The following is a 20292-nucleotide window of genomic DNA, read 5'->3' as shown; positions in this document are numbered from 1 at the left end:
TACATTACTTTTTTATTTAGTTATCTGGTTTACAAAATTCATTTTCAAGTATTCTCATTGGAAATTTACAGTGTATACAGGGGTTCTGCCATTTAAAATCTAGGAAAAAACAACTACTGTACAAAGACTGGTAGCCGCAAGACGTGTAGTACCTATATAGTCCATTGTAGAGATCAATGAATCTCCTGACATGCATTTTAGATCCGACATTGCAAATCTAACTGTTAGGTTTGTTTTAGATTTGGACCCGATTCGGAAGTACTCCGACTGCCCACACAAGGTATATTCAGGAGCATGGACTCCTGTCAAAGAAGTGGCTGTACAGGTAACAAATCTGAAACAAAACATGAAAATGCTTGGATTATAACGAATTAGAATTTTCTTGAAATTCTTTAGACCCAAATAAAATTCTTGGTAAATCAATACGCAAATTTTTAGTCCATGATTTCAGTGGGCACGATGTAATACTTCATTTCCCCAGTGGCGGCGTTGCAGGGAAAGTGAGAGCTTGATGGTTTCTAACAGATATCAGCTGATCGCTAGTTTGGAAATGTAATGTTTTGTGATAGAATCATCCTGATTCAGATGTGTAACTGCATTGTTATGTCTTCAGGGGATCCTTGGATCCGGATTTGCCTTAAAGGTCCAAGAACAGCACAGACAGAAGCACTTTGAAAAGAGGCGAAATCCTGCGGCCGGGCTGATCCAGGTAACGGATGGATGTTTTCGATTCCCCTATTCCCATTGCTGGGACCTGTTATAGACCGCGTGTGGAGGTGTAAACTTCACATCATAAATCTGCCCATTGTTATCAAAGCACAGACGTCATCCTGTGCTGCAGCCAGCTCCAGCGCTAGAACAGATGGCACCAAGGGAGTTTTCAGGGAAAGGTGAGAAATAACAAAATGCAGAATGAACGTCCTCATTTCAATCTCTTCTGGGTGAAGTAAAGCTTAGGAACCGAGGCAGAATGATAATTGGACAAGCTGTTCATTTAGTACAGTTCTGATGCAGAGCTACTATTTCCATCATCTTTGAGGGAAACATAATCGATTGAGTTGGATCTTTTCCTTTCCCCCATGTCTTAATTCTGTACTGGATTTCTGACTCAAAGCTCCTACACTCATACATTGTAGTGAACCATGAGAACATTTTCATCTATTGACAGCAAGCAGAGATAATTAACACATTTTGGGTAATTCTTGTAGCCTCTTGTCTATATACCCCTTTGAAACTCTTAAGATGCCTATGGCCAGTTTCAAGGAGTCCCATCTGGACATTTATCGCATATCCACAGCATGAGCTATGCCATAATTGTCCGATAGATTTGGGGCTCACACCTATGTCAAGATTGAGGGCCCCAAGGCCTCATTTCGGCCACTGGAGGAGGTGGTTAGAAAGCTAAAATCAGTTGAGGTGGCTATTTTTCGCAGTTTGCTTAAAAGGGTACTCCGGTGGAAAACCTTTTATTTTTTAAATCAACTGATGCCAGAAGTAATTTACAAATCTGTTTAACTTTCTGGCACCAGTTGATTTAAAAAAAAAAAAGTGATAGATAGGGGATAAGTTCTAGAACACGGGGGTTACAACAGCTGGGACCCACCGTGATCTCCTGAACAGGGCTTCGGCAGTCTTATGGAAAGGGGCGTGCCGACCCCCGTACGGAGTGGCAGCCGACACACCTCCATGTATCCCATAGTGTCAGCCGTGACTTCCTGCGGGGGTCGGAATGGTCGCTCCATTCAGGAGATCCCAGCAGTCAGAACCCCCGTGATCTATAACTTATCCCTTATCCTTTGGATAGGTGATAAGTAATTTTTCCCTGCACTACTTCTTTAACTCTTGTTGGCTTTATGGAACACTGGTGCTACAATATGTAAGTATCTTCCATTAACCTTTTTGGGAGTTACCATTCAGGTTGTTTCCGGCTATCTGACAATCTGCGGCAGCTGCAAGCAGATTGAAGGGGGTCTGGGGGCCTTCAAACTCGGGATAGTATTGGACTATTGGACATTTATGGGTTTGCTCCTATGGATAATATCTCAATTTGGATTTGCGGAATTCACAGATTTATTAATGCCCTTCCTGCTGTTGAAATGTTGCTGATTTTCACTGTGGATTTCATTCTTTGCAGTGTAACTGAGTAAAATCCACACACCATGCACATTTCTTTGCAGATTTTTTTTTTTCAGATTTTAGGCCAGTCCCACGTTGTACCTTTTACACTACCTGTGACCATTAAAGTAGGTTTACAACGGGTGTCTACTCTTTGCCAAAAAAAATTATAAGATGCTTAAATTTAATAAAATAACTTAACTTTTACTCACATCTCGGATGCAGCACGAATGCTCTGACAAGCACCCTGGTATTTAACACTAAAGACTGCAATGTGACTGTTGCAGCCAATCAGTGGAGTCTAGATGCCACGGGAGCCACATCATGTGATCAATGAGGCCACTGTTTGGCTGCAGTGGTCATGTATGGTATCACATATCACTGCTGCTAGTAAACTAACATCACAGCGTTCACTGGAGCTTCTCCACTGGGTTGCTGTGGGATTTGAGTAAAAGTTTTCATATTATTTTATTTCATTTGAGCCTCTTATTACAATTTTGGATAACTGCTTAAAGGGGTTCTTCGGTGCTTAGACATCTTATCCCCTATCCAAAGGGTAGGGGATAAGATGCCTGATCACGGGAGTCCCTGTCACGCCCCCTCAGGTAGGCTTGCATTGAGGGGCGGAGCGTGACGTCACACGGGGGCGGAGGAATGACGTCACACGTTGCCGGCCTTGTGGTCGTCCGTAATCAGACCCGGAGCGAACACGCTCCGAGGACTGATTACAATCGGGGTGCCGCGTGCAAGATCCTGGGGGTCCCCAGCAGCGGGACTCCCGCAATCAGGCATCTTATCCCCTATCCTTTGGATAGGGGATAAGATGTCTAAGCACCGGAGAACCCCTTTAAGTGGGGTTATCCCACTCCGGGGTAGGTGATGACTAGCTAATTGGTGGGGGTCAGATCATAAGGAACCCCACTGATCATGGGAACTCAAATCAACTGCCCCCAGAGTGAATGGAGTGGCAGTGAGCAAGCTCCTTTATTGCTCCCCACAATCTCTATTTGACTTCCAAACATTGTCAATGGTGAATAAAGCAGTGGCCAAGCATGCGCAATAATGCTCCATTTGCTCCAGGTACAATTGACCTCTGGGAGCATTTTATTGGTGAAGGTCCCAGCAGTCGGGCCCCAACTGATAAGCTCGTTACCACTTGTCTTGAGACAAAGAATACATTTTTAACTTGTGATAACCTCTTTGATAGATATGCCTTAAATGTGTAAACAGTGGGGTCTAACTATTGAGACCCCCAACAATCCCAAGAATGAGTGAGCACACTTGACTGTTCCTCTATCTTCATTAGGCGTTAAAAGGATAAAATGATTGCCACATGAAGATTACCCCTTTCTCAATGGGGTCCAGTTTTCTTATCCGTTAAGGACCATCAGTTGTTGAGGAAAGCTATATTTGGCCACTCATTTCTCATGTAGTGGCCGTTGAGTAGCTAACCATATGGCAATACATTGATCTAAGTCTACCGTATTAGGAGCTTTTCTTGCTTATAGAAGGGGATCCAGGGCAGGTAACCTCTATGACATCCTTTTTACCCAGTAGATAATTGGCAGGGATTCTCTAAATTTGGCCTGGCATATATTCTTCACCAGTAACAAGGACCACCACGGTCATACTCTCTTTTACATTGTATACACACCCAAAATCACATTCAACAGGAGGGAGTAACCAACCTTTCATTTCTTTAGGCGTCTTGGAGGTTCTACGCTACTAACTTGTCTCGCATGGACCTGCACTCTACGTGGCATTATTATGAACGCACAGTTTCCGTGCCAATGTACAGGTAGAAGATCTATCCTTGTGTCACATGATACCACCCCACACAAAGCCCACACTCCTCCCCACACAAATTTTATCTCATCACTTGAGAATTTTGAGTTTGTGTTCATCTACATTTTTAATGGTTTTTTTTTTGTGCCTATTAATTTTATTATGCTTTTGTGTAATTTTTTTATTTATTCCTTTTTTTCATTTAACCCCCTCCACCCCTCCCATTGTCAGTAGATTTTTGTTGTATCATATGAACATATGAAGACGGCTCATTCATCAGAAGATACTAGGTAACTCTTCACAATGTTCTGGGGATACGGGTATTGAATGGATGTTGGGTCAAACTTTAAAGATCAGATTAATAGGTCATGATAGGAATTCAAAATTCTGAAAGGTTATAGCACCACAAGTCCCAGCACAGAGATTCATGAGCATTAAAGGGTCACTCATAGTGCCTAAAGGGATCATAAACAGAAAGTAGAGATATTGTATATACCCACCTCTCTGGCCAAAAAGACTTTTGGTTTGTGTTTTGTGGCAAAGTATTGGGAGTGTCTTTAGTTTGCTTACCTACAATACAGATACTAAACATCAAATATGAGTTCAGCGCCACCTACATGCTTGTAAACACATCGCTACTACAATAGAGTGTCATGTAATTCAGTTGAGTCCACATATTCCCTTCCCTCTGTTCTAGTTTACCCAAAAATTTTTGATCTCTTTTGCTTTTCTCCCCTCCTTTGCTGTTCGACGAGCAGCTCTCAAACGTATGGCGCGTCCAGGTATGGCACACATATATGTGGAACATTCTGTCTTCCACCCTTTCCCTGGCATTGTGCTGTTGGTTTGCCATCTTAGCTGTGGTTTGTGTACCCCCAGTGACTGTAAGATCTCTGTGACCATTTTGTGGTAACCTTTTGTGTACGTATTAAGGAAATGAACATAATTTTTGGTGATTCACATGCAACATGCCTGGGAATGAGGGAGTATTATTGTCTAAAATGGCTAAAATGCATCTTATCTGGCCAGGTTGTGCCATCTGAGAGCGTATCATAATGCCCTGTGACCTGAAGATGTGTTGGTTCAAGCTACAATATGATCTTGTAAGGCAGCCATTTTGTGGACTGAACCATCCTTCATAGCTTTACTTTGGCATCTACACTAGAGCTTCATACTATTTGTCTATCGGGGGCATTTACCTCTATGGACCGAGCCTGATATTCCTCTCTGTTCCCGTAAATCTTTTGTTGTGTTGTGTCAACATTGGTCATGAGATATCTTGTGATTGTGCAACAATGTTCGTCATTTGTTACTCTGTGTTTGTGGCTTGTAGGTCGTGTTTCCTGAATAATGGCCCTTTAAGTGACAGAACTTTCACGCTATAGTATTTCTGTTTTAATTTTTAATTGTTTACATTTTTTTTTTTTTATAGTAAGGGGGTAAGAATTTTCTGAGAATCTTCCTTTGACAACTCTGTATGATATAATAAAAAATTTCGCCACTGCAGCAAAACGTAACCATAGCAATTTCAGCACCCAAGGATACTATGGCTACATGATGGATTAGTAATAGTAGACCAGGGTAAGTTGGCCTTTGGGCCAGCCCATAGATTGGTATTCAGTTTACTACATCCAAGATGGAACTACCACTAACATTTGCAGCTGTTATCTTGTGTGATCTAATATTGCCCTTAACCAGCTTAGGCATCAACTATGATAGGTCTGCAGGAGAATACGTCAACACATTTCTAAAATCTTGTCTTCTATATTATTTTCTTAGGCTGATCCCACCACTGAATCAACTGGACCTTCTTCGGAACCTGAAGAGCAAATCGGGACTTACATTCAGGTCAGATGTGCCAGGGGGGGATTTTTGCAGGGTTGGTCAATACATCAAACTAATATATAATATAGATATACAGTTTGTGATATATGGATGGGGGTCTGAGCTGTGCTGCACCTTGATCACCCCCCAATCACATTCGTCTCTTCCCACTTGTGCCCATTCTTGTCCCTCTATACCGATATGTTCATGTACTGTATCTGTAATAGTAAAAATACTAAAGCTATTGGATGGCTTATGGTGACATTGCCTACTGTAGGTTGCCTAAGCCAAAGCATAGCATTGCAGTCTTGTTGTGTCATGTGATACCACAGTCCAGCTTCACCAATATACAACATTGCAGGTGAGGCAGATCGTGCCTATGAATTTGGTGACAGACGATAACGTGCTGACCTAAAATGTTCTCTCATCTTGGCTTACCAGAACCTGTTGATTCCAAAATATTATGTGATGATTTGGGGCTAGAGATCCACATGTGGATGAAGTGTGTATGCTGGGAAGGTGGTATTAATCTTTAAAGAGGTTCTCCACTTTGGGCAATTTCAGCTACATAGGTTTTCTTGACGATAGGCAGATCACACAGTGTCCCCCTGTTAAGATCCCCAGTGATCAGCTATAAACTCTGGAGACACCTGGCAGTAGGTGTTCAGTTACCCTGCAGTGCCACCACAGGGTAAATTGAAGCATTACACTGTGCTCATTAACATTTGTGGGTTGTCTGTTTAAAGGGGTTATGTGACGTAAAAAATAAATAAAAAAAAACAGACTTACCTCCTGCTGCTCCTCCAGTGCCTCATAAATCCTGCGGTCCTATTCCTTGCTACTGGGGGTTGACACGTCAAACACGCTAGCCACAACAATGTCTGGCCAGGGATAAGCTGAGTGCCGGGGCCCAATGTGTCAGCCTATCACTGGCCAAGGCGGGACATTGAAAACCTGAGCAGCAGTCTGAAGTGTCAACCCCTAGCCGCAAGGAAGAGGACTGGTGGATGGAGCAGCTATATGGGATGCATCGGGGGAGCTGCAGGAGGTAAGTCTGTTTTTTTTGTTTTGTTTTAATGCTGGCAGCCTGGACAGGACCAAAAAAAAGTGTAACAACACATTTATCCCCTTTATGGCAAGACAGCATAAGTCCTCCAGAGCAGAAGACACTCTTTATATCTCCTCTCTGGTCAAGAGATGAGGATGTTGAACAGAAAAAATCAGGGTATAAATATTAATGCAAGTGTAGTTCACGAAGATCCAGCTCGCTCCACCGATGCACCCCAAAACGGATCCGCACCCAGCCCGGTGCACACAGATTCAAACAAGGAGAAGGGATCCAGCGGGGGTAAGTAGAAATCCAGACTTTATTAGAACTCACAGTAAAAGCAGTACAAGCAACCAGCAGATCAGACGCGTTTCAGGCGCATGCGCCCTTCGTCGCTGACGAAGGGCGCATGCGCCTGAAACGCGTCTGATCTGCTGGTTGCTTGTACTGCTTTTACTGTGAGTTCTAATAAAGTCTGGATTTCTACTTACCCACGCTGGATCACTTCTCCTTGTATAAATATTAATCCATCCTGAAATATTCATTGATGATCTTCCTGGATTTGCTTTTGATGTCCTGTGTACATGTCGCTCATGTAGAGAGTTTTTGTGAATTATTTAGTCACTGACCTGGGAGTGAGCGCAGGGTCAGTCGTAGCTTTTTTATTTTTTTTTCTTCCCAGTGCACATCCAAGTTTGCAATCAGTATGCGGTTTCCATGGCTACAGGCTAGTACAGTTTCCATACCAACGCCTCCTCTCCTGTGACTCATCTCTTCCTTACTGCATATGTGGAGAGTGGGGCAGTGACTCCGCAATGACCGCGCAGAACATGGTTCTAAGGCCCCTACCCTCCTGTCATACTTACTTGTGTTCGTGGTTTAGCAAGGATTGCATTTTCTGTATTAGATTTTTTTTATACTATTTTATTATTGAAGCGCCTCTTTCCCTGTCTGTTGTGCTGCTTCCGGAAATAGCGCCATCGATGACAAAGGTCGACTACCTGTTTATAGAACTGCCATAGCTTGAGCCATAGAGAGAATGTTCCTTACGTGCCATATGTTAAACCAATATATGCAACATTTTTGTTTTCTTTTTTATGTGTGTTTTACATTTTGAAAATTTTTAAGCAATTTCTGCTTTCGTACCAATTCCCAGTTCTGCAAGGCCCTATAGAAGTCTCTACATACAGAGACATAAGGAGTCGTTTTCTCTCTCCTCTGAAAGCATTGGGCAGGGATTTGGTATTGGACAGGGACCCAAAGCTCCTATACCTCCATGATATGGGAAGGGATTTAAGGTGTCAAATTCTAGCATGTGCATGAGGCCAAATGTGAGTGCCGAGATTCTCCTCGCACCTTCTCATCAGGCCCTTAGGCTTCAGTTGTTTCCTGACAGGCTCTATGGGGGAGAGTTATCAAAATCTGTCCAGAGGAAAAGTTGCTGAGTTGCCCATAGCAACCAATCAGATCGCTTCTTTCATTTTTTGGAGCCCTTTTCAAAAATAAAAGAAGTGATCTGATTGGTTGCTATGGGCAACTCAGCAACTTTTCCTCTGGACAGGTTTTGATAAATCTCCCCCTATAGGCTGTAGTCTGCTAACAGCTCTCTGTCTGGATCACTCACATTAACACGTTGTTCATGTATTCGAAGGACTATCCTGTGAACTGGGCCAAAAAAAGGGGAACTGAGTCAGTGTCATAGTGAGGGGGTTCAGCACAGGATGAGGGGAATGGCAAAATATATCCAAGGCCTGAGTGGGTGCCCAACCCAGATAAGGTTGGGTTCACACTGGTAAAAGTTTCCATTTATATTTTTTTAGTTGTACACAATAGTGCAGTTGACTACGTTTTTACATACAGCAAACTAAGGCTGCATTCACACCTCGTTTTTACGTTACGGGTGCCGGAGGAGGGGCAAACCGGGCGCTCCCGTACCCCAGCCGGACCAGCGCTGAAATCCATTTACTTTAATGAGCCGACCGGATTCAAACAATGACTCCGATCGGCTAATTTTTGACCCGTATTTGGCTTTCTGACCGGAGCTAAAACCGTAGTATACTACGGTTTTAGGTCCGGTCAGGAAACCGCATACGGGTAAAAAATGAGCCGACCGGAGTCACCGTTTGACTCCGGTCGGCTCATTAAAGTAAATTGATTTCAGCGCTGGTCCGGCTGGGGTACGGGAGAGCCCGGGTTGCCCCTCCCCCAGCCGGATCGGGCACCCGTAACATAAAAACGAGTTGTGAATGCAGCCTTAATCATACTCTAACAGAAACAGTAAAGCAAAGAAATAAATCCAGCATGTCCTACACTGCTCCCCATGAAAAAAGGAAAGGTTTGTTAGTATGCCTGGAAAAATATATAAACTGATTTATTTATTTATTTTTACATTATTTTTGCATTATGGGGCAAATGGTGTTGGGGGAAATTAAAACTCGTGGGAGCGTAAAGTTAAAGTTTATTCATCAATAACAGGAGGCGGAAAAAAATAAAAGATATATATATATATATATGTATATGTACACGAATAAAGATATGATGTTATAGAGAACATAACAAAGACTGACAGAGCTGTATAGACAAAGCATCCAGTAGACAGCGCCCTCTAGTGACAATGTACAATGTCTGTACATAACATAATAATAATAATTAATATTGAGGAAAAGGTTCTATTATTACGAAATAGCAAAAAAATATGTTTGTAGAGCCTTAATTAATAGTAGTAATAAATCATAATATTACTCATAACAATTCACATTTTATTACTAAAATAGTAATTATGTTTTTTTTCTTTTGTTTGTTTTGTTCTGAAGAAGCATTGTTTATTTATTTATAAGTCGTCTGACATACTATAATTATATTAATAATATATTATTAGTATTATGTATTGCTATTTTTATTTTTAATCATTGCATCTTTACATATTATTAGTCATTACATCCTAATCATTGCTATTTTATTATTAATCATTGGATTATTACATATTATTAATCTTAATAATTGCTATTTTATTCTTTATTATAATTATCATTTTTCAATAGTTATATTATTATGGTTCTAATTTTTTTTAATGAAATAGACATATTTCTAGACTGCTGCTACCTATATATTTGTGGTTTGGTTTAATCCTAATATTATATATGAGAAAAGTCACAGGTCAATTCTCTGGTAGATAGAACTCAATGGGCAGTTTTTCCATTTTTTTTTTTTACAGTGCCTACTCATCCTCTCCCCATCCTCCCGCAGCCAAGTCCTCCGCTTGCTTTGTCTTGCTTGTGTCCCAGGCAGATTGTAGCTGAGAATTAACAGAGAATGCGCCATTTTATCATTGCATTACAGCTAACATAATATTGCTTCTTGTTTTAAGGAAAGAGCAGCAGGCTGAGCCGCCACCCAGGTTGGTACCCAGACGTGTCATGTCCCCATACTGTGTGTCCTCCCTTATTCATGGTAACCCTTACTGACACCCACCCACTGGCTTCTGTAGCTACCCAATCCCCCTCATAGCTTCTCTAATGCCTGTTCCATTCCACAATCTGTGTTCTCTCTCTAATGTCACTAACAGCTCATTGCACCTATGGCTTATACACAACAAGGAACGTTTATTTGAATGTCAAAACATATTGGCAAAAAAAGACTGACTTTTTTGGAACATTTTTGGTTGAATGTCCATGGGGCTTGTGTCATGTGATCACAAATCGATGATCCCCAATTGTGCCTCTTTGCGACATGAGGAAGTTTATGGCAGTGGCCAAGGGGGAGGGTTTCATCTAGGAACTCCTCCCCTTTTCTTTTTTAAGGAATATTGTCACCACAATATATGTCCTTTATAGTGCTGAATTAGAGGGTGGCGCAGTGCCCACTATACTGCCTCCCCCTTTGTGAGCCCTTTGTACCATTTCCCCCATTTATTAGAACACAGTAGAGTTCCTATATTTATCAGTTCTTAGTGCAGTGTCCCTCAAGCTGTTTCAGAACTATACCCCTCAGCATCCCCTGACCGCCCTGGCTGCCTGTTGTGCGAGTGACAGGTGCATAATAAATGTATTACTAAGATATCACATTATAACGCTACAGTCATGTGCACACTAACATAGGCTGGTCACCCATGCATGGACACTGTCTTGCTCACATGGTACATTGTGATATCTACATGTTGTCTCATATAATTACAGGCTCGGTTAGCCTGCAGCTGGTGCCCTTGCGTTATATTGTGCACAAAGGGAACATTTTAATTGATGGTGTGTAATACTTAATTCAGCCTCTGGGTGGCTCTGTGAGTCAGTGAAGAAGTTTGTTTTGTTTCTGTAGTTAGTCTCCATGGTGGAGCAAGAAAATAGTGTAACCAGTCTGGGCCCCTTTTAATTCTTTCTCTCATTTCCCTTTTGTCTGTTTCCTCAGCCTCTTTTTCCATCATTTGTGCTTTTACTGTCTCTCATTTTCTTCTTCTCTCATTTTCCTCCTGTTTTTTTGTTGCATATATTACCGGTGGCTTTTCTTTACTTTTGTCTCCTTCTCTCTACTGCTTTATTTACCATTTCTTCTTTCTTTTTGTGCTTCTCCCATTTTTTTATTTACTATTCTTCGTGCTCCTATCTTCTCTTATCTATTTTTCTCCCTTTAATCTCCTTCTCTTCCTTATTTTCCTACGTTGTTCTTCCATCATCTTATCTTCATTATCTAGTTCTCCTTTTTTACTGTCTTCTTCTGTTGCTTATTAGTGTTTCCCTATTTACTAATTATTTTTTTTCTAATTTTTTATATATATTTCCCATCAATTCTAACAGTTTATATTTCTATCACTTCTGTCTTCATCTCTCCCTCCCTTCTACCTCTTCCTTCCTCTCTTCCTTCCTTTTTCTCCTCTAGTATTGTTCTTATTTTAACCTTTTCCCTTCCCCTCTCCCTTCCCCCTCCGTTCCCTCCTATTCTATTTTTCTTCCAGTGTTTCTTCATTCTTTTCTACATTTTATTTTTCCTTTTTTCTTTCATATCCCTCATTCTCTTATTTTTGTTTCTTCTTTAAGTTTTTTTTTCATTTTCTTCTTTTCCTTCTTCCATCCCTCTTTTCTCCGTCTCCCTTTCCCTTTTCTTTTTTTTCCCTCCAGTTTTCTGTCTTTTTATTCTGTTTTCCACTTTTCCTTCCTAACATTCTTTTTAATCTCTTATATCTCCCTTTCTTTTCTTGTGTTTCTTCCTTCAGTTTTTTTTTCTTTATTTTCTACTCCTTCTTTCCATATACCCTATAGATACAATTTCTTCTTTAATTGTCCCTGTATTGATTTTTCATGTAAGATTCTTGCCCTTTGCCAGCCTTTTTGGCTTACTTAGGTGTCATCCTGCTCTGAGTAATCAGGACTGGCCAACATCCCAGGAATGTTCTGCCGTCTCTCAGCTCTGTAGTGACAAATCTGGTTTAGAAATAAATGTGAATGTTTCACATCACTACTTAGGGTTATGTAGCAGTTCGACTATATGAATTATTTGTTAGCGACCACTTAGGGTTATGTAGCAGTTGCAGGATATGTATTATATGTTGGAGCCCACCCTAAAACATATCAGGGGCCCAGTTGCGCCAGAACATTTGTTCCTTGTGTCTTGGTATTATTTTTATTGTAAAGAAAACCTTGTTGTGTAATTTGACAGATCAGCCACAGGATGGCAGCATTGCACATGTTTGTATCTATAAAACTATTTTGGATCAAGTTTATTTTTGTGGCAATTTTTCTTTTAATATTTTTACTGTTTTACTGATGTTGGATGATGGTCATATTGGAGAACTGCACTGTAATACTACAACGATACTTCCAAGTAGTGGCGCTAGTCACACTGATGGATCCTAAATCAGAATAACAGTCCTGCTTACTCTCTACTTTATTCCTGTGTCAGTTTTTATGGCCGGCTATGATGGGGGACTTAACTGTAGCCTAACTGGATTTTCTATTAAAGTCTGAGGTTGTCTATAATCCACCTGCTGTAGCGTCATTTTCTCGCACTTTATTCTGCAGCTGTGCTTGTTCAGATTGGTTGATCTCTATAAGCACAAGCACAGTGGTACCCAGCACCTCTGATCAATATGGCATCTTCTGATCTGCACCTCTGTTTGGTTCCTTCTCTGTGTTTTTAATATCGTTACATAACATTATAGTACCCGAATATTGGCTGAGCCCGGCTCTGCACTTCCATATATCATCTCGGTTGCCACAGTGCAGTGAAGTGTTCAGCCGCGGCTCATGATTTACACACATCGCAGTCTGGTGACACGTCTAGCAGTCTGTGGGATAAATGTGTGCCTTTAAACACTTTATCATGGGGGTGATGTGATATATGAGCCTCATGCCCTGTAGCCATTTATTTCATGAAAATGATGACAGCAGATAAGAAGGAGGGTGAGATTATGTGAGGACTGTGACCTGTTAGTCCATGACCTCCCTCTTATCTTCATATCATTACAGGTACTTAATAGAAAGGGCAGGATTCCTAGCAAACCAGACTATTTCAGGAGAGGAGTATGTTGACTTTGTCAAGAGCAGTGACCTGGCCTGTAAAAAGACAGTGCTACTTGTCACAGGGCCAGTCTGTGACCTTTTATTGTTCTCCATGTCATGAGTTACATAATGGATGGGTCAAGGTGACAGTCAATGTTAAATATTTTAAGAGAGGAGTGTGTTGACCTTGTGGGGGTGTGTGTAGGGGAGCAGTGACCTGTCCTCCACTTATGTGACATTGTCATAGTGGCAGTGCCAGTCTGTGATCTCCTACCAATCTTCATATCATGAGTTGCATAATGGGTAGGAAGAGAGTCCCTGGCAGCACAAAGTATTTTGGAATATAACTGTGTTGACCTTGTTGGGGGCAGTGACTTCTTGTGTGTCAGTGCTAGTGAGGACATGGCTGGCAATTACATTGGTAGTGTCCTTGTATGGAGACCATACACTTGTCTTCATATCATGGAATTACCCCACAAGGAAATCTTTCTTCAGTAATACCATCATAGAAGTGGACAGGTCACTGCCTTTAACAAGGCCAGACACCTTCTCTCCTCCAATGTTATATGCTGCTGTGGTACCCTGCTCCTTTTACTATGTAAGTCTCAGTCTTTAACCTTCCTCTGGTCCCTTTCCCTTTCTCACATCATAACACTACCCCTTTTACATGCAGCTCTCTCCCTACTAACATGTAAGCGATTAAGTCACTGCCTCCAACAAAATCAACACACTCAACTCCTGAAATACTCTGTGCTTTTGAGCAAAATCATCCCTTTACTTATATTTTCAGGAGAGGAGTATGCTGACCTTGCAGAAGGCCCTGACCTCTTAACTAATGCGGTGATGTTTGTAAGGTTGGTGGTGTATGTGATGAGGAGTTTTCATGATATGAGATGGGTGGGGGTCTAAAATTGATAAACATCTGAAGAAGGTTCCCTCCACAGCAGCACAGAGTATCTTAGGCAAAAAAAAATGCCAGTCATGTAGAAGTAGGGATCTATCCATTTGCATGTTATGTATTGGACAACAATAAAACCTTAAATAGGCAGTCTAAATACAGCGGCAGAAGAGTGTGTTGATCTTGTAGGAGACAATGACCAGTCTACTTTTAATTCAAAAATAATAATTGTATGAACTATGTTGATTGACGTGAACGTGATTCCTTGTCAATATGTTTATGCTAAATAAATGTACAATGTGTCGACCATGATTAACACCATCAATAACTGAATTGGTCATATTGGTTTCTAATGGAGCAGAGAATATAGAGTAGCTGTAAACCAGCAAACTCAGCATTTTAAAATAGTAGATCAATGGATAAGGTAAGTACGCATAGAACAGCAAATGCTGTAGGGAACTGAAATTGGATATATAAGTATATCAGTGGCCAGTAGGAGCAGTACTCTGTACCATTCAGACTAGGTATACAACCTTATATTTTGCAACCTTTTATTAATCAAAGTCTGTTAAGTTGATGCTTACTCTTCTGATCCTGTATGACTATGGGTAAAGCAGTGCTCCACACTTAAACAGCAATTTCTATGTTTTTTCATTTTAAAGTGAAATCATTTAGCTTTCCTTATCCTTCTCTGATCTTGATACTTGCTTCTAAGAATGCATTGAGGATTCTACTGTTAGCCCTAAGGGTGTAGGACCTCTCAGTGTGCCCCATGCTGGTTCAGTATATGTGCGTATAGCTTCCCTTGGATCCCTGTGTCTCAGGGTAATGCATGTTTTGGGACGGCCACATTACAATGGATTGACTTCCTTTTTTTTTTTTTTTTTTTATACCAAAAAAATAAAAAATTGCATACACCCCTATTTTCTGCTATAATTCCTGTAAAATCAGCTTAGGATCTGTCAGCACAGGGCCGGTGCTATATTCCAAGTGGCAGCAGAATTTTGAATGCAGCTCTGGAGTATAAGACCTGTTGAAACCCTAGATTGTTACAAGATGAGTGTAAATTTGAAATTTGAAATGGTTTAAAGGGGTACTCTGGTGGAAAACTTTTTTCTTTTTTTTTTAAATCAACTGATACCAGAAAGTTAAACAGATTTGTATATGACTTCTATTAACCTCCCTGGCGGTATGATTCTGTCTGGAAATTTGTACCAAAAGCGGTACAATTTTTTTAACTGAATTTCACATCTCCCTCCGCCCATTTCACATCTCCCCTGTCACATTCCCCCTCTCCCTTGTCACATCCCCCGTCACATTCTCCCCCCTCCTTGTCACATTCTCCCCCCTCCTTGTCACATTCTCCCCCCTCCTTGTCACATTCTCCCCCCTCCTTGTCACATTCTTCCCCCTGTCACATTCCCCCCCTGTCACATTCCCCCCCCCCTGTCACATTCCCCCCCCTGTCACATTCCCCCCTTGTCACATTCCCCCCTGTCACATTCCCCCCCCTGACACATTCCCCCCTTGTCACATTCCCCCCCCTGTCACATCCCCCCCTGACACATTCCCCCCCTTGTCAAATTCCCCCCCTGTCACATTCCCCCCCTTGACACATCCCCCCCCCTTGTCACATTCCCCCCCCTGTCACATCCCCCCCCTGACACATTCCCCCCCTTGTCACATTCCCCCCCTTGTCACATTCCCCCCCCTGTACATCCCCCCCCTGACACATTCCCCCCCTGTCACATTCCCCCCCTTGTCACATTCCCCCCCCTGTCACATTCCCCCCCCTGACACATTCCCCCCTTGTCACATTCCCCCCTTTGTCACATTCATCCCCCCCTTGTCACCTTGTTCTGCAGCAGAATACACTAGGTTTGCCGGCAGATTTCAAACCTAGTGTATTTGCTGCAGAACAAGCCCTTTCCCCTTCAGCCAATCACAGGCTTTACACCACTGCGGCCTGTGATTGGCTGAAAAGGGAAAGGTCCTGTAAGATGAATAGTGAAGAGAGGACACCCCGGACCGCACGGAGGGGAACGGCATCTGCAGGGACCGGGACTAGGTGAGCAAAAGTTTTTTTTATTTTACTACTTCTTCCTTTTACACTTAGCTCAGTGTTTTTCTAACAGGGGGCCTCCAGCTGTTGTGAAACTACTACTCCCAGCATGCCCGGACAGCCTTTGGCTGTTCGGGCATGCTGAGAGTTGTAGTTTTGCAACAGCTGGAGGCCCCCTGGTAGGGAAACACTGACTTTTAGTATTTTTCTTTACCTGCTCTGGCCGGCCCCCGTAACGGGAGCCGACCCGAGCAGATAATCGCTTGTTTTCCCGGGGGCCGCATCGCTATATCGCATTGCTTTTGCGATATATCGTGCAGCCCGGCCGGGAACTCTGCAATTCTACCCTGAGCGTGACTCGGGATTACCGATCCTGGCAGGGAAAATTAACCCCGAGTCACGCTCGGGAATACTGCTCGGGAGGTTAAAAAAATCTTTACCCTTCCAGTACTTTTTAGCAGCTGTATGCTACAGAGAATATTCTATACTTTTTGAATTTCTTTTTTGTCTTGTCCACAGTGCTCTCTGCTGACACCTGCTGCCCGTATCAGTAACTGGGGATTTTCTCCTTCTCTGGACAGCTCCTGAAAAGAAATTTAAAAAGTATAGAATTTTCTCTGTAGCATACAGCTTCTAAAAAGTACTGGAAGGGTAAAGATGTTTTAATAGAAGTCATATACAAATCTGTTTAACTTTCTGGCACCAGTTGATTTAAGAAAAAAAAGTTTTTCACCTGAGTACCCCTTTAAAGTGGAATTTTCTGTATGAATTTATCCATGCTTTGTGCCTAACGCACGTTGTTTTCTATAGCTTCCAGAACCGGAGACCTCTTTGGGGACCCTCAGAGTGTTTTTCTTTGTTCTGGAACAATGCATGTCCTCAAAACTAATTTTTTACTTTCCCCTGATTTTCAGTAAAGGCAAAATTCTCTGCAGCTGCTGCTCGGGGGAAAATAGGTACCGTGAGAATCCATCACAAGGACCCCAAACTGCACGTCCTGCCCCTGTGATCGGTTTTCTTACCCTTTTAAGTTTTAGTAGAGTTTCCATAAGTCTGGGGTCTCCACATTATCTCTTTATCTTCTCAAACAATTGGCAATGCATTGATCTCATTAGCCTGAAATATTCATCTTGGCCACCAGAGGACCCTGTGACTTTTGGCAACTCTGCTCAGCTTCATTCCGATATACTAACATTACAACTGTCTAACCTGAAAATGCACCCTCTCCCCTGCTACTGCAGTCTAGACTTACTGTAACATTACCAAAATACTAATACAACCTTTATAAATTTGCTTTTACTAGTCCATAATTGTAAAGCTCTGAAGCTTTTATTTAATTACATAAAGAAGCTGCAGAGAATTGCAGTACGCAACCACTACAAAGTATATGGCACTATGCCATGGCCCCTCTTATCAGCTGATTGGCGAGGGGTTCAGAGAGCCCCGCAGATCCTCTATTGATGAAGTTACAGTACCAGGCAGGGCGACTACAAACTGTATGGAGCTGTACCTGGTAAACATTGAAGGACATATGGCGCTTCCAGGAGTGCAATGGCCGCTTCAGTTAGGTGATCGGCAGGGGTTCTAAAAATGTATCCCCCACCAATCTGATATGGATGGCTTATTTTAAATAGGACATGTGGCACACCCCCCAAGAATGAGATTATCAATAAATAGCTTGATCACACAACATTTAACAGTTTCTTGATTTGCTCTCCTGTTCCTGAGATATGAGGGTTTATAGTTTGACTAACAATTTAGAGAATTGGTCAAATGGGCGTGAACTTAATTATAATAATGGGAGTGACTATCACTTGTTGGGCGGGGATATGAAAGTAAATAAGGCATACTCACCTCTTAATATACAACACCCACCCCCTGATTTTATAATCCCGCCCATCACCTGTCATTCCCATTTTTAAAACTAAATTCACGCCCATCCGACTGATTCCCTGAATGGTCAATCTATAAACCCTCATATCTCAGAAACGAAAGGGCGTATCAAGAAACTGTAAAAAAAGGTGTGTAATTAGGGGGGCCTAGGCTATTAAATAAGCAACAAAGTAACATCTTAATTTTTGGGGTTGTCCACGGGTCCTCTTTTAGGATTGAGTTAAAAGGGTTATCCAGGAATCAAAAAACAGAGATAATTACTTTCAAAAACATCTCCCACGTCTGTCGCCAGGTTGTGTGTGGTATTACAACTTATCTCTATTCCCTTCAATGGAACTGAGCTGCAGAACCATACCCAAACTGGAGACAGACGGGGAGTGTTTTTTTGTAAGAAACTGGCTGTGTTTTTAATAACTTTAATAACTTTATTATTTTGGGTAATTGTTTTACTTGCTGAATGTGTCTTTTCATCGCCTTATTCTGACGCCTATAACTTTTTTATTTTTTCATCTATGGAGCTGTGTGAGTGTTATTTTTGTCCAGTGAGATTTACTTTTTTTTTGGCGCCCTATCGGCGTAGATGGGGGGGTTTTGGTGGCTCTGGACACTAGGATTCTGTGAAGCAACTTGTAAAGTTTACTGAACTCCTTGTGCAAATCCAGTGTAATAAAGATGCATTGATGCAGCTTGGTAGGTTACAATTTGGGAGTCAGAAGAATACATATTTGGTCACTGTCCCTTTAATTAGTGTGTTTACAGCTTTACAGAGTTTAGCAATCTTTATGTGCTTTATTAGAACATGTAATGTATATGTTCTCTCGGTCACAAATTCTCAGTCCAATATTACTAAAGCTGCTGGATGAGGATCTGTGAAGCAAGATGCAAAATGTAGGTGCAAATGTACTCACTCTGCGGTGGCTTCTGTGACACAACACTTGGAAAGGCGCATCCATGGAAGTCTTAAAGGGGTACTCTACTGCCCAGCATTAGGTACATTTTGTGCTGAACGCTGGGTGCGGGCTGCGGGGGTCGTTACGTCACGGCCAGGCCCCTCGAGACATCATGCCATGCCCCCCAGCTGCCACACCCCCTCCCATAGACTTGCATTGAGGGGGCGTGGTGTGATGTCAAGACCTCCACACCCAGCGTTCAGCACAAAATGTACCGAATGCTGAGATAGTAGAGTACCCCTTTAATGATGTGGCAAACAGGCAGCACTGTTTTGACCGTGTGACTCACAAAAGATCAATGTTATATAGAGAGTTCCTTGTTCAACTTTTCGTCTCTTCCAAAACAAAATTCTCCTTCTCGGAGATTGGAGTTTTGTAGAACACATACTCACAGCGTGGATGAAAATTTTCATTGCTAGGGTTGTTGCTAGGGTCCTAGAACATTGGGGCATTGGCCCTCTGTGTTGCACTTTGCCCAAAGTCTAGCCAGGACACAGGAAACAAAGGCCCAAAGTCAACAGACACAAAAATGCAGAGAAACATACAACCACTTTAAGGGAATGTTCACACAAGCAGGTTTACAGCAAGTTTCCCGCAGTGAGTTTAAGCCATGGGGGATTTTCCATGGTAGATTTTCCGCAGCAGAATCTACGAAGCAGATAACATTGACTTTAATCCCGAATGCTGCAGATTTTCTGCTGCGGAAAATCCGCCTTGGCTTAAACTTGACCAAAGTAAAAATAAGCACTGAAATTCAAAGTCCTATTGATTATGAGCTTTTCAACGCAGATTCTGGAGGAATCTAATTCCTCATCGGAAGTTCCACAATAGAATGTCCGCTGTCTGAACTAAGGAACCAAATCCCATTAAAATCAATGGGAGGCTGCTGCGAGCAGATAATCTGAGCAGAATCTCCGTAGTGTGAGGAGGCCATATATACTGATATAGACATACCTCTTGAAGGATAATTCCAGCACATTGCCTGCTGTTCACTCTCATGCACCAGACGATTATTTAACCCCTGCTACAAAATGCTTTAATCACCTCTTTCTGCCGATTTACCTTTGTTTCCATGTGTCTTGCCTTGTCTGCCCGCTGCACCCATCTGTTGTCTTTCTCCCCTGTACCTTATGCTTCTATATAGAAAACACTTATTTGCTAACTGCATGAAAATGTCATCGTATATCTTCTCCTCAGATATGGTATGGCTTTTTCACACTTATTTTTAT

At 42.0% G+C, this 20292-nt stretch overlaps 1 protein-coding gene across 5 annotated transcripts in view; it reads left to right on the top strand.

The window, feature by feature from the left end:
- Positions 1 to 20292, top strand: part of KCNQ2 (potassium voltage-gated channel subfamily Q member 2) — a 98169-nt gene that overhangs the window by 53299 nt on the left and 24578 nt on the right. For 3 of the 5 annotated variants that reach the window (XR_008849336.1, XM_056548947.1, XM_056548949.1), the window contains exons 7-11: positions 614 to 709; positions 3819 to 3913; positions 4659 to 4682; positions 5680 to 5748; positions 10140 to 10169. Coding sequence is in view for 4 of the 5 variants with exons in the window: in XM_056548947.1 (XP_056404922.1) it covers positions 614 to 709; positions 3819 to 3913; positions 4659 to 4682; positions 5680 to 5748; positions 10140 to 10169 (314 nt within the window). In the remaining variant the exon portion in view is untranslated. The remainder of the gene's footprint in view (positions 1 to 613; positions 710 to 3818; positions 3914 to 4658; positions 4683 to 5679; positions 5749 to 10139; positions 10170 to 20292) is intronic. The other 2 variants (XM_056548948.1, XM_056548950.1) reach the window with 1 other exon arrangement.

This window comes from Hyla sarda, chromosome 12 (assembly GCF_029499605.1).
Source record: "Hyla sarda isolate aHylSar1 chromosome 12, aHylSar1.hap1, whole genome shotgun sequence".
Classification (NCBI taxonomy): Eukaryota; Metazoa; Chordata; class Amphibia; order Anura; family Hylidae; genus Hyla; species Hyla sarda.
The sequence above is the reverse complement of the archived record's forward strand: the minus strand, read 5'-3'. Positions and strand labels throughout refer to the sequence as shown.